The sequence below is a fragment of the Equus quagga genome, chromosome 3 (assembly GCF_021613505.1).
Source record: "Equus quagga isolate Etosha38 chromosome 3, UCLA_HA_Equagga_1.0, whole genome shotgun sequence".
Classification (NCBI taxonomy): Eukaryota; Metazoa; Chordata; class Mammalia; order Perissodactyla; family Equidae; genus Equus; species Equus quagga.
The window spans coordinates 98091090-98105812 of NC_060269.1; the positions used below are offsets into that span (position 1 = coordinate 98091090).

Sequence of the window (14723 nt, forward strand, 5' to 3'; positions counted from 1 at the left end):
TAATGATAATTCATATCTCTTTTTTTCTCCTTTTCTTTCCATTTATATGGGTCATTGCAGCCCTGCAGCAGAATTGTGTTAGGAACACATGGTGATCCAAGTATTTCCCTTGAATTCTAATTAACAACATATTTGTGTGTATGCATGTTCGTGTGTGTGTGTGTGTGTGTGCCTGGGCATGCATGAGAATAACACACCAGAATGTTAGTTAGCTTGTGCTCTAAAACATACCATGCCAAAACTTAGAGGCTTAACATGACCACCATTGATGTAGCTCCTACCTCTGTAGGTTGGTAATGTGGGCTGTTCTGGGCTGGACTCATTTATGGGTGTTTAGTTAGCTACAGGTTAGCTTAGTGTCTCTGTCAGCTGGGGTATTGGGGCAAATGGACCAAGGGTCTTCATCATCCCACAGGCTAGCCCGGACATGTTCATATGGTGGTTCAGGGCTTTAAGAGAAACCAAAGTTAAGCCCAGTGCACAACAAATTTTCAAGGCTCTGCTTATATCACTTGGCACTGACCCCTTGACCAAAGCAAGCCACATGGCCAAGTCCAGAAAACCAGTTAGGAAAATCCTTCCAAAGGATTCGGGGAGACATGAATGAATCAGAGCCACAACTGCAATCAATCCAGCACTCACTTCAGTACCCGAAAAGAAGGCAGTAACCAAGCAAAATGTCTACTTTTAGGAGCTTTTCTTCCTGATCTGTTGCTGATATGGATTAGCCTACTGTCCTAGGAGAAATTGCCAATGACAATGGTTAATGGTGAAATCACTAAATATAAACTAAATCATTTATATTCTATAGTGAGCAGCTATTGATGGCATCACAAGGCAAGAATAATCAAGAAAATTTTAGAAAAAAATGATGATCAGATTACACTGTTAGCTATGAAATAGCACTATAAAGCTATAATCATATAAAACTGATGCCAGTATCGCTAGATAGGTCCATGGAACAGAACATAAATTACAGAACCATGTTCAAAATTATATATGCCCTTAGTACTTTATAAAAGTGTCATTTCAAGCTACAAAAAAAGTATGATCTATATTTATTTACTCAATACATATCTAGTAAGCCATCATTATCTGTTCGTGAATCAAAGTTTCTTAAGCCTCTGACACAGGCCTGGCATTGTTCTAGGCACTGGGGACAGAGCAGTGTATCTAGAAGGCAAGGTTTCTGTTTTCTTAGGGCTTACGTTTTAATGAGAGGACATGTAAAATAAGCAAATCATCTAAAAGAATAAATACACATTTAATAATAAACAGAACAGTAAAATGCATTCAGACATTGATAATTGCCATTAATGCAATAAAATAGGGGACTGTGATGCAGAAAGACTGTAGGCCTTATTTGAATAGAAGGGCCCTGGAAGGCCTCTCTGAGGAGGTAACATTTGAGGAAAAAAAGAATAATGAGAAGAAACCAGCTTGGGTCAGAGCAGAGCTTTCTTGGTAGAGACAAGACCAAGGGCAAAGGCAGCAAGGCAGGAACCAGCTTGGTCTGTTCCAAGAACAAAAATCAAAGCAGGGCAGCAAGCATAGAGTCAGGACTAGGGGAGCAGAGGACCCATGAGGTCAAAGAGTTGGGGAAGCACTGGTCAAGTGCACCTTGGAAGTCATGGGAAGAAGTTCAGATTTAGATTTTATCCCAGATGCGGGGGGCAACCAGCAGAAATCAGGGGTGGTACTGTGATCTGATTTTTGCTTGTAGAAGATTATGCTGGCGACAGGTGGAGAATAGGCTGCAGTGCGACAAGAATGGAGGCAGAGAGAACAGTTAGGAGCCCATTTGTAGTATCTGAACAAGAAGTGATGCTGGCCTAATCTGGGGGCTGGCGGAGATGCAGAGACTAAGATACAACACCAGGACTTGCCAATTGACTGCTCGTGGAAGGAGGGGAAAAAAGGAATCTGGAGTGACTATTAAACATTTGGCCTGAGCAACCATGAGCCCGCCAGTCAGTGTGCTAAGCTTTGGGGATAAACTAGAAAATAAGACATAGTTCTGGGCGCCAGCCCCGAGGCCAAGTGGTTAAGTTCATGGGCCCCATGTCGGCGGCCTGGGGTTTCCCTGGTTCAAATCCTGGGCGGGACACCGCACCGCTCATCAGGGCAGCGTCCCACATAGCACAACCAGAGGCACTCACAACGAAGATATACAACTATATCTTGGGGGGCTTTGGGGAGAGGAAGAAGGAAAAAAAAGAAGATTGGCAACAGATGTTAGCTCAAGTGCCAATCTTTAAAAAAAAGAAGACATAGTCCTTGCCCTGTGAAGTTCATAATCTATAATTATTTAATAAATGCTACTTGGTTAATAGACTAATAATTTAGAAAAAGTAAGTTAGATTTAAATATCACAGTTTTTAACATCATAAAATCCAGATGGGTTGAAATGTTAAATTTAATATATAAATAATATCTAAATAAATAAGCTAGAAGAAAATATATATGTATATTTATATAGTTTAAGGATGGGAAAGTTTTTTAACACTGGGGTATAAGCAATAAAGAAAAATATTAATAGATTGACTATTTAAATTTTTTAACTTTTGTATGTCAAAAATCTACCATAAACAAAATTAAAAGGCAATATCTGGGAAATATTGTCACAGCATATATGATGAAGAGTTGATTGCTTAATATATAAAGAGATCTTATAAATCAATACAGAAAAGATGAGCAAAGAGTAAGATAAACAAAAAAGCAAAAATACAGGGTAAGTCTAAAGAAAGAGTTCAATCTTACAGGGGGTTAATAATCTACATATTTAAAATAAGATACGATTTTTTTTCCCTTTCAAATTGGTAAATGTTTAGAAGAATAATAATCAAGAAGTTACCCTAGGAATATAAAATTGACACTTTTTAAAAAAGAAATTCATTAAAAATGCACATTCCTTTTCATCTGGCTACTTCATTTTTTGAAATGTATTTAAAAGGAAAAATGGTGGTTGTGTGCAGTTCTGTATAAGCATTTACTGCAGTGCTGTTCATAGTAATACAAATTTCTTACATTAGGGAAATGATTAAATGAATAATGCTATATCCATACAGTGTAGTACAGTACAGCTAGTTAAAATCACATTGCAGAAAAAAAGGAAAAAACCTGACTGACATATGGTAAATTGTTCATAATACGTTTTACATGATAAAAGCAGTTATAAAACAATAAGCCAAATGTAACAGCATTTTGGTAAATAACCAAAGAGAGACTATGTTTATAAAGACATTCACCAAATTGTTTATATTAACTATATTTGAGAGTTGGAATTATAGGTGATTTTTTTCTTCTACATGTCTGTGACTTTCAAATTTTCCACATTGCACATGTATCATTATATATTTTTTGTATTACAAAGTAAAAATTGCATATTTACAAAAACAAAACAAAAGAAGTCACTGAGCCTCTAACTAAAGGAAACCAGTTGCAAACTAGAAACTACAGTAAAGGCTTCAAGGGTGCTTGCAAATAAAAAATGCAAAACAAGGTTGCCCTGAAACTGACAATAAACAAAGGAGGCCCATAGAGCGCAGATAGTGGGGGTGGAGCATGGACTTGACAAAGACGTTCTGGAACCTGGGAGCTGTAGACATGGCAGGTCCTGTTAGTCACCATTCAAAGGTCAGTCCATACCAGCAGGAGATGGTGGGGCCAACATGGCCGTCAAACTAATACCCACAAGTAATACCAAGTCACAGTGTCCTCAGCTTTGACTGTGACCTAGTGTGCTCATTTGCCTGATTCTGTTCAGTTTATTAAAATAGCCCCCAAAAATGATAAATCTGATCGGTTCTGGTCTCCACACACCACAAGTTAAATAGATGAACTGATATTTTGAACAGAGAGAATCCTTAAAATGCTACATCTATCAAACAGCTAACCTGCAAATCTAGAGCGATAGCCAGTCTGTGAATCTGACCTTTGAACTCGAAGGACGCCAGGAATCAACTGTGCCTGCTGAACTGATAGGAATTAGACTGAATTCCTTTTGAGGACTCTAAGGTTTACACTTGTAAAATAACCTATTTTTTTTTTAATCAAAAAAAAGTTGCTTTACATAGCAAACAGCTAAAGTACCAATGATAATAAAAAGTGCGTGTGTGTGCGTGTGTAAATAAAAGCACTTGGTATTTCCACATCTTCTGTCAACTGAGGGTCTCTAAGTCTTCGGTGCCCCTTTTGAAACTGGATGAGGAAAGTTACCTAGGGGGTTCTGGTGGCCCTGAGCGGTGAGAACCACTGCTCTGGGTGAAAAGGCGCTGGTAGGGAAAGGAGGTGACAAAAGAACAAGAAAAAGAAATTTAAGAAATTTCCAATTGAAAGAGAAAATTTTTTAAACAAAGACAGGTGAATAATGACATTTGGTCCTAGGTGGTGTCATTTCCTAAGGACTATTTCTCGATCATCTGGCTAGATTACAGAGTAGAGATTAGAACGAGTCCCATTCAGTGGGTAAAGCGTTAACCAGAAGGTCAGTTCGCTTCTCAAGAAGTGTGACTGGGAGCAAAGGAGCGTTCCTATCAGCTGCTCCTAAGAAAAAGTAAACACTCCCAACATGCACTGAGGCACAGGGAGTGGCTCAGGTTTCTAAGACTGCCCTGCAGGGGCGAAAAGGAGTAATAATTAGCAGCTTCTTGGTCTGGCTGAGCGCGCGGAGGGGCACTGCCAGGCGCCAAGCCCAGCCTGCCCGCCCCTCCTCCGGCGCTTGGCTGCAACCTCCGGCACAGGTGAGCCGGCGCTGACTTTCCGACAGTCAGTCTGTGACTAAGCAGGGGAACAAACTGTCTCCGGTGCTAGTTCAGCCCAACAACTAAGGTAAAAAGGATCTTTCTGCTCACATGTGAATAACAGGTGAAAATGAAGGTAGGGAAAAGACCCCCTCTAATCACTCCCTGAGGTCAAGTTGAGGGCGGGTTGTTAGAAAGCAGAGTCCGTAGGCAGACAAGTTGAATGTGTGCGTGCATCCGAGCAGCCTGAAATCCGGCCATTACTTTCCTCTCGATTTTTCAGAATACCTTTCGTGACCCAGGTAAGCATGTGGGAAGGGGGAAAGGAAGGAGGGAGTGGGAGAGGGAAGGGCATGGAATTTAGTGTCGCCACTGAACCTTCTTCCCTTTCCTCAACGGAAACAACTCAGTGAGCACTTTACCTGAAACTAACTGTGCTGACCTTCCCAAAGATACTAAACTCCTGCATGACAACCCCCTTTCTCTGAGTGTTCTTCTTCTTCTTCTTTTTTTTTTTTTGGTGAGGAAGATTGGCCCTGAGCTAACATCTGTTGCCAATCATCTTCTTTTTGCTTGAGGAAGATTGTTGCTGAACTAAATCTGTGCCAATCTTCCTCTACTTTGTATGTGGGACACTACCACAGCATGGCTTGATGGGCAGTGAGTAGGTCTATGCCCAGGATCTGAACCTGTGAACCCCCAGCCACCAAAGCAGAGAGTGCAAATTTAACCACTACACCACCAGGCTGGCCCCTCTCTGCGTATTCTTATGGTTATAATAATATTATATTGAATAAGCAGACATGAAAGATCTTTTTAATTGTGGGTTCAGCTAAACTTTTGTTTCCACAAAGCAACAGAGACATCCTCCCCCTCAAAAAACTGAAAAGGATTTCTGCTATAATTTAAGACCATACCTAACAATGAAAGAATAATCATATCTAATTAAAAGGGAGTCCATGAGTTAAGGATACAAATTCTGAAGCAAGAGAGCTGTAGGTTCAAATCCTGGCTTTGCCACTTACCAGTTTGTCCTTTAGCAAATGATTTAACCTATCCACCCTCAGTTTGTCATTTATAAAGGAGGCATCATAACAGGATCGGCCAATAGGGTTCTGATGGGAATTAGACACTTAGCAAGTATTCTATAAACGGTACCTCCAGTTGGCGTTAAGAAATAAACAGCTCTGCCAAAGGGGTGGGATCAGGGAGGATGAGCTGAGCTGGGAGGACCAGCCAGGGCAGAGGTACTGGGGTTGAACTGGTTTCCGAAGAATAGGTCCAGGGCACGTGAGCAGATAGCAAGTGGACAAAGCATTCTCTCTCTGAGTAGCGATGAAATTATCTGGCTTCTTGCCACTTTTCAAATAGAGTACATGGTGGCGAATTCAGATTTATTTGCTACCCAATCACTTTCATTTTGGAAAAGTCACATTTATATTAATCTGTTGTTTCTAAAAAGAAAATAGACTTTGACAGTAGGAGAGTTACACACAATCCCACATTGTGGAACCTGAGACATTCGAGTATATGAGAGATTGTCCTTGAATAACTTTGATAAAATTAGACCATATAGTCCATGTCTTTATATTGTAGCACGTACTGAATTGTTTATATTGAAGTGATATTGACTTCCATTACTGTTTATGGACCAAAAACGTAAAAGAATGATACTTGTGTTTTGTTTGTCTTTCCCTTTTAAGCTTAAATTATAAGGAAGTGACCTTATTTTATGAAATTTTATTTAAAGGACACTTTTGTTAATGTTGCTGTTGGGTTTATTAATGTTGATGACTTTGAGGAAGGGACAAACTTAGTGTGATTAGCAAAGTACTTCCATTGATGACATTTTCTCTTTTTGTCCTATTAATATAAAACATTTATATGGTCTGCAGTTGATCTTAGCTTAATACCGTTATTGTTTTAATGGGTTCTTTTTTCAAATTGAATTGCAGAGTTGAAATTCTCCCATGTACTTATAATTGGATATTGACTGGAGAATTGTGGATAGAATTCTAAAGCCAAGCAAGCTGACCTTTACTACGTTACTGTCCTCTGGGATCTGATTATGTTTAGTGTAGTTTAGTTAAAAATTTGTAAAAGAATCAAGTCCATTTAGAATAAATTATAGTGCCAGTATTCACTAAACATTTTTCAAACAGGAAAAATGACATCATGCCAAATAGATATTGTTAGAATTTCTTAAATCAAGTTATTTGATTTTATATTTCTTAATGGGCATATATATAAACAGCAAACAGTAACCTAATTTAGATAAATCTACTTAAACATACTTGAGATTAATTTATTTAACCATATAACTGGGGCTAAGGCTTCCTAGTTAAAATCTCTTTTAGTATACATATGTTTTTCTACTGTTTGTAATGAGTATAACATTTTATAATAAACTATTAAATGTTTTGGTCAATCAAAAGAGATCAAGAGAGAAATAACCAGCAATGATTAAGAAAAAGATTGACATCTCTAATTATATTAAAAATAGTTAGTGTAACACATATGTAACGTGTCTTTTTAACTTGTAATTCAAAGTTTTATATCTGATACTTGTTTTTTAACTTCCTATGATAAGAGGAATCCTATACTTTAATTGAAATAGAAATCTAATGCTGACAGTAATTTACTTGTCCAGATCTGTTGGTTACAATGCAGATAGGGAATTCAGGATTGTTAGAGATTCATGGGCTTTATAGAGAAGTTTAGATTTTTAAAAATATTCAAGTGTGGGTCAGTTGAAAATGCAACCTCTGAGAAAGAATGTTTCCTGAATATTCTCTCTTTGCATTTAAGTCTAGGGTTAGAGAGGTTTAGGTTCTGTGGCAAAAATTAATCTGTGTCTTTCAAAGCTATCAAATATAATGATTTCATCACTGCATAACATCATCTCAAGTACTAAACTAATACTAGAGCTTTCAGTAGTTGAACATAAAGGTGCCTCCTTTTTAGGTCATGAGAGTGTTATCTTGGTAGCTGAGATGGTTGAAGGCCAGCTTCTCCGTCATCATCCCAGAGCCTGGTAAATGGAGCTCAAGAGGAGAGAGTGCTGATTCTTTTGCAGCAACACATGAACAGAAAAAATAAGTCATGCGTGATCCCTGTGACGTCAACCTTTGAATTTCCTGTTGGAAACTCAGATGAAGCAGAGAATCCTCGAGCTCTACCACAGCAGCAATTCCAGAAGGTGCCGTTGGCCAACCGAGCAGATCCCTCCCAGACTGTGGTGGCAAGATGCCTTGCGTCCTGAAGTGGCTTAGAGCTAGCTTGCTTCTCCCACTGCGCCTGCTTTCCTCCCCTCGGTGAGGGCACTCTGGGAGAATAAAGCACATGGCAGTAGCACCGTGTAAATATGAGGTAGAATATTAAAGGTTTGGCATTTCAAATTAGATTCCACTGGGACTGACGGCAAAGGCTTGCTCACGAAAAGTCCCGTTGTTTGATCCACATCCTGTTTAGTTCCATCTTAAATTCAAGCGCTGTGATACATTTTTATTTGCATCTCAAAACAAGCATTCCCTAACCGCAACCAATATCACTTAATAAGGTGATAGTTTTTATATTCCAACTCTCAACTTTTCTCATCTCTGCAAATGAAGTACATTCTTGAGAGAAAATAGGGAGCCAAATATTTCCCAGAAACTATGCTTTTCTTAACTCTTTTCCTGTTTTCTAAGAATTGGAGAATGGATAGAGTTACAGATTTTTTTTCTCATTTCTTTGAAGTGATATAGTTGTTTTTGATCTGCTGTTCTCAGCTTCAAGGTTGCAGGTCAGAGCTCAGAGAAAACAGCTTTATTTTGGAGCTGGAGACATATTTGTAACTTTCCATTGCTTCTTCAGGCCAAAACAATAATTTAAAACAAAAACTCCATGTGTACAGCCCTTAATATAAACTTACTTCATAATTGAGATACACATTTGCTATTCCAATGTCTTACTTTCTGTTCTTTTTTTTAGTAACTTTTATGGTGTGTGTTATGTAAGATATGTTCCTTGTATATGATTTAGAAAGTATTTTTGAAATCAGAAAGAATATAATCACTCATAATTTCATAGCTCTCAATTTTACTATTAATAGTTTAATATACTTCCCCATATATTGAATATATTCATTACTTTATATATGTTTTATCTGTATACTTGCTTATATACACTCACTCTAGGAGATACAAAAATGAAGTAATCAATAATCCTGTTCTAAAGGAACTAATAGTTGAGTTAGGTATAATAAAATATAGTTAGAGAAAGTACTAAGTAATTAGAAAACTGCAGATATTTTGCTATGAAAGTTCGGAGATAGGAGAAATTCTCTGGCTGGGGAATCTAGGGAAGTTCGCACCTGTATTTTTTTTTTTTTTTAGTTAGTGTAAAATTATGACCATTTTGACCCTTCATGCACACAGTGGCCTCAGGAATAAGAGGCTGCTGATACACATATAGACTATGTTTCCTGTGCCTAGCACTGTCAGCAGTACTGAGAAGGAACTCATGAAATATCTGTTGACCATACAAAGGAGTGAAACCAAGTTTTCCACTTTTAAAAAAGTCAGTCACAATTTAATTAATCTATGCTTGGGCACAGGAAGATACTGTAAAGACTGACCCATTTGAGTTATCTGGGGCCTGAATTCACCTCCCATCCTCTGGCCTCCTTCTGGTGCCTGGCCGGTGCAGGCAAGCCCACATCTAGGCAGGATACAGAGCAGGGGGAGGAGAACCACTGATGCACCCTGATGCTCTCAGGTCTCAGTGGTTCTCGCATGCTGGTGCCGTCTGAGTCTGCCTTCTCAGGCTCTTGATCTCATCTGCCTGCTGATATTGCCTCTACCTTCCTAGTCTCCTCCCTTCCCTGCTGAGCTACGCAGGTCTGTTTGAGCTTACACCTAGCTAGTACCTCCAGGACTGTTTATTTCTCCAGGGTTTAATTGCTGATCTACCTAATTCCCTATTTCTTGAACTCCATTCTGTCTGGATAAAATGAAAAATAAATAACCAAACTTATTAAATAAGTAATCTTATTTCATATACAGTCTAAGTCAATAAGCCTTGGCCCCAGGACTGGAGAGCCCCGGGTAATTCACGCTTCCAGTAAACTACATAGATTTGTAACAGATAGCTTCCCCCTCAAGTCATAGTTTATTATGTTCTACCAAAATAATTGAATGTCCAAAGTAAGGTCTCTAGGCTTCTGGAGCTGTAATTTTCCCTTTTTTTAATAAATCCTCTCCTTCTCTGCTAATCATGACCTCTATTATCCTCCGCTTAAGCCTTTTGAGGAAACCAGCTCAGACCTTTAAATCTACCAAGTCTTTATAATTTAGAAGATATTCACAAAGGCCCTACCAAGATTTAATTTGCTATGAATCATAGTTAACGGTGATGCAGAGGGGAAACTATTTAAATTCATAGATCGATTTCTCACTTTAGCAATTAATAATAAAATGAAACTTTTATCAAATCACATTTTTACCTTTCAGGTATTTAGACTGTTTGAATATTTTATTTAACCAATTTTGAGATTCAGACAAGGTCAGTAGTATTTCCTATTCAATTAGCATATACTACCTATGAACAAAAATTTTATCTTGTTTTCGTTTTCTTCCTTAAATTCCATTCAAGTGTCTTCCTTCCTAAGGCCAGAGAATAGCATAAGCGCTTTAAAATCCTTTAATCACATCTGAAATCTTCTGATTTGCTTAGCATAGGTCACGAGTCTGACAGTGTAATTACATAGCAATCGTTTGCTATCTTTAATGATACTTAGCTATTTTTTTATGAGTACGAACAGAGGGGGAGCCCGTCAGGAAGCCACTGCAATGATTATTCAGCCCATCCCTGTCAGTTTGCTCTGAGTGGTGGTAAGAGGCTTGCATCAGTGGCTCTTCAGTTCAAAATATCCCCAACTTCTGCTTTCAGCTAAAATATCATGTTAGCTATGAGATCAAGAAAAGTTTTATAAATAGTACATAGTCCTTCGGGGCCACCTCTGCAACTTTACCTATATTCAGTCATTCAATAAATACTAATTGAATTCCCTCCATGTTCCAGGAAAAATTCTAAGAGCTGGATGGAGAGAGGTAAATAAAAAAGGCTCCTATCGTAAGAAGTTTATGCTGTAGTTAGGGAAGACAGAGAAAGTAAATAAATAAGGTTCCTTCAGCTACTGATACATAACTAGAGGAAAATCATGTGCAAGTGACTGACTGAGACTTGCATGGGAAGGCCTCTGAGAGAAGAGACACTTGGGCTGAGATTTGCATGATGGGAAACAGTCAGTCAGGTGAAAGTCTGAGGTAAGGGTGCCCCAAGTAGGAGAGCAGCAAGTATAAATCCCTGAGACAACAGGAATGAGCTTAGGGAGTGATTAGAAACCAGAAAGAAGGCCAATGTAAATGAAATGTAATCAATGGGAAAAACAATGAAGGAAGTGAATACTGAGAGATTGACAGGACCTTGTGGGTCATCATAAAGAGGATTATTCTAGTTCATTCTTGGAAGTCTTTGCAAGGTTTTAGTCATAGGATGACAAGATCTGGTTAGATCTTTAAAATTATCATCCTAGATGCCATTTGGAGAATGGAATTTTGGTCACAATGCAGATATAGGGAAACCAGTCAGGAGGCTGATGCAATAATGCGGGAGAAAGACAATGGTGGCTTGGCTCAGCATGGTAGCACTGGAAATAGAAGCTTTTGAGTTCAGGTTTTATAGTGAAGGTGCAATCAACAGGACTTAGTTTTGGACTGGAATGTGCTTATGATGAAAGAGGAAAAAATAAGACTGAGTCAGTTGTGGTGCCTTATTGGGTAGATGGGAAAGAATTGTGGAGGAGGGAATTCTGGCGCATGGAGAAAGTCAATGGTTCTGTTGTGTTTTGGCCATGCTCATATTGAGATGCCTGTTAGACATCCAAGTACAGATTAAGGAGGTAGCGACATGAGGATGGAGCTTAGCAGAGAGGCCAGGCTGGAGATGGATTAGATTACCTGGAAGAAAGTCTAGATAGAGAAGAGAGGATGGCTGAGGACAGGCTATTAGAACAAGCCAGCATTTCGTGATCATATAGAGGAGGAGTCAGCAGAGGAGTCTAAAAAGTTGAAGCCTATGAGACAGCAAGAAAATAAGGCAGGTTGTTGTGGTTGCTGCTCCGTCTCAAAAGCCTCAAGAAAAAAGTGTTTCAAAAGGAAAGAACAATCATCCGTAAGTCAATCAACGTGATTCACTACATTAACAAAATGAGAAACAAAAACTACATGATCATCTCAATAGATGCAGAGAAAGCATTCGACAAGATCCAACATCCATTTATGATAAAAACCCTCAATAAAATAGGTATAGAAGGAAAGTACCTCAACATAATAAAGGCCATATATGACAAACCCACAGCCAACATCATACTCAATGGACAAAAACTGAAACCCATCCCTCTCAGAACAGGAACAAGACAAGGGTGCCCACATTCACCACTCTTATTCAACATAGTACTGGAGGTTTTGGCCAGAGCAATTCGGCAGGAAAAAGAAATAAAAGGAATCCAAATAGGCAATGAAGAAGTAAAACTCTCGCTGTTTGCAGACGACATGATCTTATTTATAGAAAACCCCAAAGAATCCATAGAAAAACTATTAGAAACAATCAACAACTACAGCAAAGTTGCAGGGTATAAAATCAACATACATAAATCAGTAGCATTTCTATATGCTAACAATGAACTAACAGAAAAAGATCTCAAGAACTCAATCCCATTCACGATTGCAACAAAAAGAATAAAATACCTTGGGATAAATTTAACCAAGGAAGTGAAAGATCTGTACAACGAAAACTACAAGACCTTCTTGAAAGAAATCGACGACGACATAAAGAGATGAAAAGACATTCCATGCACATGGATTGGAAGAATAAACATAGTTAAAATGTCCATACTACCTAAAGCAATGTACAGATTCAATGCTATCCCAATCAGAATTCCAATGTCATTCTGTACAGAAATTGAACAAAGAATCCTAAAATTCATATGGGGCAACAAAAGACCCCGAATTGCTAAAGCAATCCTGAGAAAGAAGAACAAAGCTGGAGGCATCACAATCCCTGACTTCAAAACATACTACAAAGCTACAGTAATCAAAACAGCATAGTACTGGTACAAAAACAGATGCACAGATCAATGGAACAGAATTGAAAGCCCAGAAATAAAACCACACATCTATGGATAGCTAATCTTTGACAAAGGAGCTGAGGGCCTACAATGGAGGAAAGAAAGTCTCTTCAACAAATGGTGCTGGGAAAACTGGACAGCCACATGTAAAAGAATGAAAATCAACCATTCTTTTTCACCATTTACTAAAATAAACTCAAAGGGATCAAAGACCTAAAGATTAGGCCTGAAACAATAAGTCTTCTAGAAGAGAATATCGGCAGTACACTCTTTGACATCAGCTTCAAAAGAATCTTTTCGAACACCATAACCCCTCACATGAGGGAAACAATAGAAAGAATAAACAAATGGGACTTCATCAGACTAAAGAGCTTCTTCAAGGCAAGGGAAAACAGGATTGAAACAAAAAAACAGCCCACTAATTGGGAAAAAATATTCACAAGTTATTTATCCAACAAAGGGTTAATCTCCATAATATACAAAGAACTCACACAACTCAACAATAAAAAAATCTAACAACCCAATTACAAAATGGGCAGGGGACATGAACAGACATTTCTCCAAAGAAGATATACAGATGGCCAATAGACACATGAAAAGATGCTCATCATCACTAATCATCAGGGAAATGCAGATCAAAACTACACTAAGATATCACCTTACACCTGTTAGAATGGCAAAAATATCCAAAACCAAGAGTGACAAATGTTGGAGATGCTGTGGAGAAGAGGGAACCCTCATACACTGTTGGTGGGAATGCAAACTGGTGCAGCCACTATGGAAAACAGTATGGAGACTCCTCAAAAAGTTAAGAATAGAAATACCTTATGACCCAGCCATCTCACTACTGGGTATCTATCCTAAGAACCTGAAATCAGCAATTCCAAAAGTTCCATGCACCCCTATGTTCATCACAGCATTATTCACAATAGCCAAGACGTGGAACCAACCTAAGTGCCCAACAACTGATGATTGGATAAAGGAGATGTGGTATATATATACAATGGAATACTACTCAGCCACAAAAAAGGACAAAGTCGTCCCATTCACAACAACATGGATAGACCTTGAGGGTATTATGTTGAGTGAAATAAGCCAGACAGAGAAAGACGAACTCTGTACGACTCCACTCATAGGTGGTAGTTAACATATGGACAGAGAGAACTGATCGGTGGTTGCCAGGGGAAAGGGGGGTGGGGGGAGGGCACTAGGGGTGAAGTGGTGTACCTACAACATGACTAATAATGATGTACAACTGTAATTTCACAAGGATGTTAACTTTCATAACCTTAATAAAAAAAAATGAAAGAACAACCAACCTCGTCAAATGCTGCTAAAAGACAGAGAAAATGAGAGAGAAAACGAACAGTTTGGCAAGATATACACCGTTGGAATGTGGGAGGAGAGGTCCAAGGAGGGGTAAATTAAATGACTAGGTGGTAAATAATCTGGATCCAGGAGGGAGAAGGCTGCGTTTGGGCAGGAAGGTGACCACTGGGGGAATCTCACTAGGGTGCATCAGTAACCCTTTTTGTGGGTGATTAGAATGACAAAATCAAGGGGCAAAACTCAGGTTTTAGAAGCAAGAGCAAGGGCTGTGTAACCAAACAGCGCAGACCAAATCTGGGAATGAGTCACTGGGATTTGCTGGGCTCATGGAGCACGCTGTGTCTCAGTCCCAACGCAGCCTAAAATGCCCGTGTAGCTTCTGACCTACAGAGTTAATTTGCCTGGTTTGCTTAGCTGCTGTCCTTTCCAACAGGAGTCCTCCCTGAGAGCCCCCTCCCAAGAGTGTACTATCAAAGAGGATG

At 38.9% G+C, this 14723-nt stretch overlaps 1 protein-coding gene across 6 annotated transcripts in view; it reads left to right on the forward strand.

Moving 5' to 3' along the window:
* The first annotated feature begins 4611 nt into the window (after positions 1 to 4611).
* RASSF6 (Ras association domain family member 6) overlaps positions 4612 to 14723 on the forward strand; it is a 54453-nt gene continuing 44341 nt past the window's right edge. For 2 of the 6 annotated variants that reach the window (XM_046656765.1, XM_046656762.1), the window contains exons 1-2: positions 4612 to 4830; positions 7707 to 7941. In XM_046656765.1, the coding sequence (XP_046512721.1) occupies positions 7895 to 7941 (47 nt within the window). In that variant the 5' untranslated portion in view covers positions 4612 to 4830; positions 7707 to 7894. Of the gene's footprint in view, positions 5045 to 7706; positions 7942 to 14723 lie in introns of all 6 variants that reach the window. The other 4 variants (XM_046656764.1, XM_046656763.1, XM_046656766.1 and 1 more) reach the window with 4 other exon arrangements.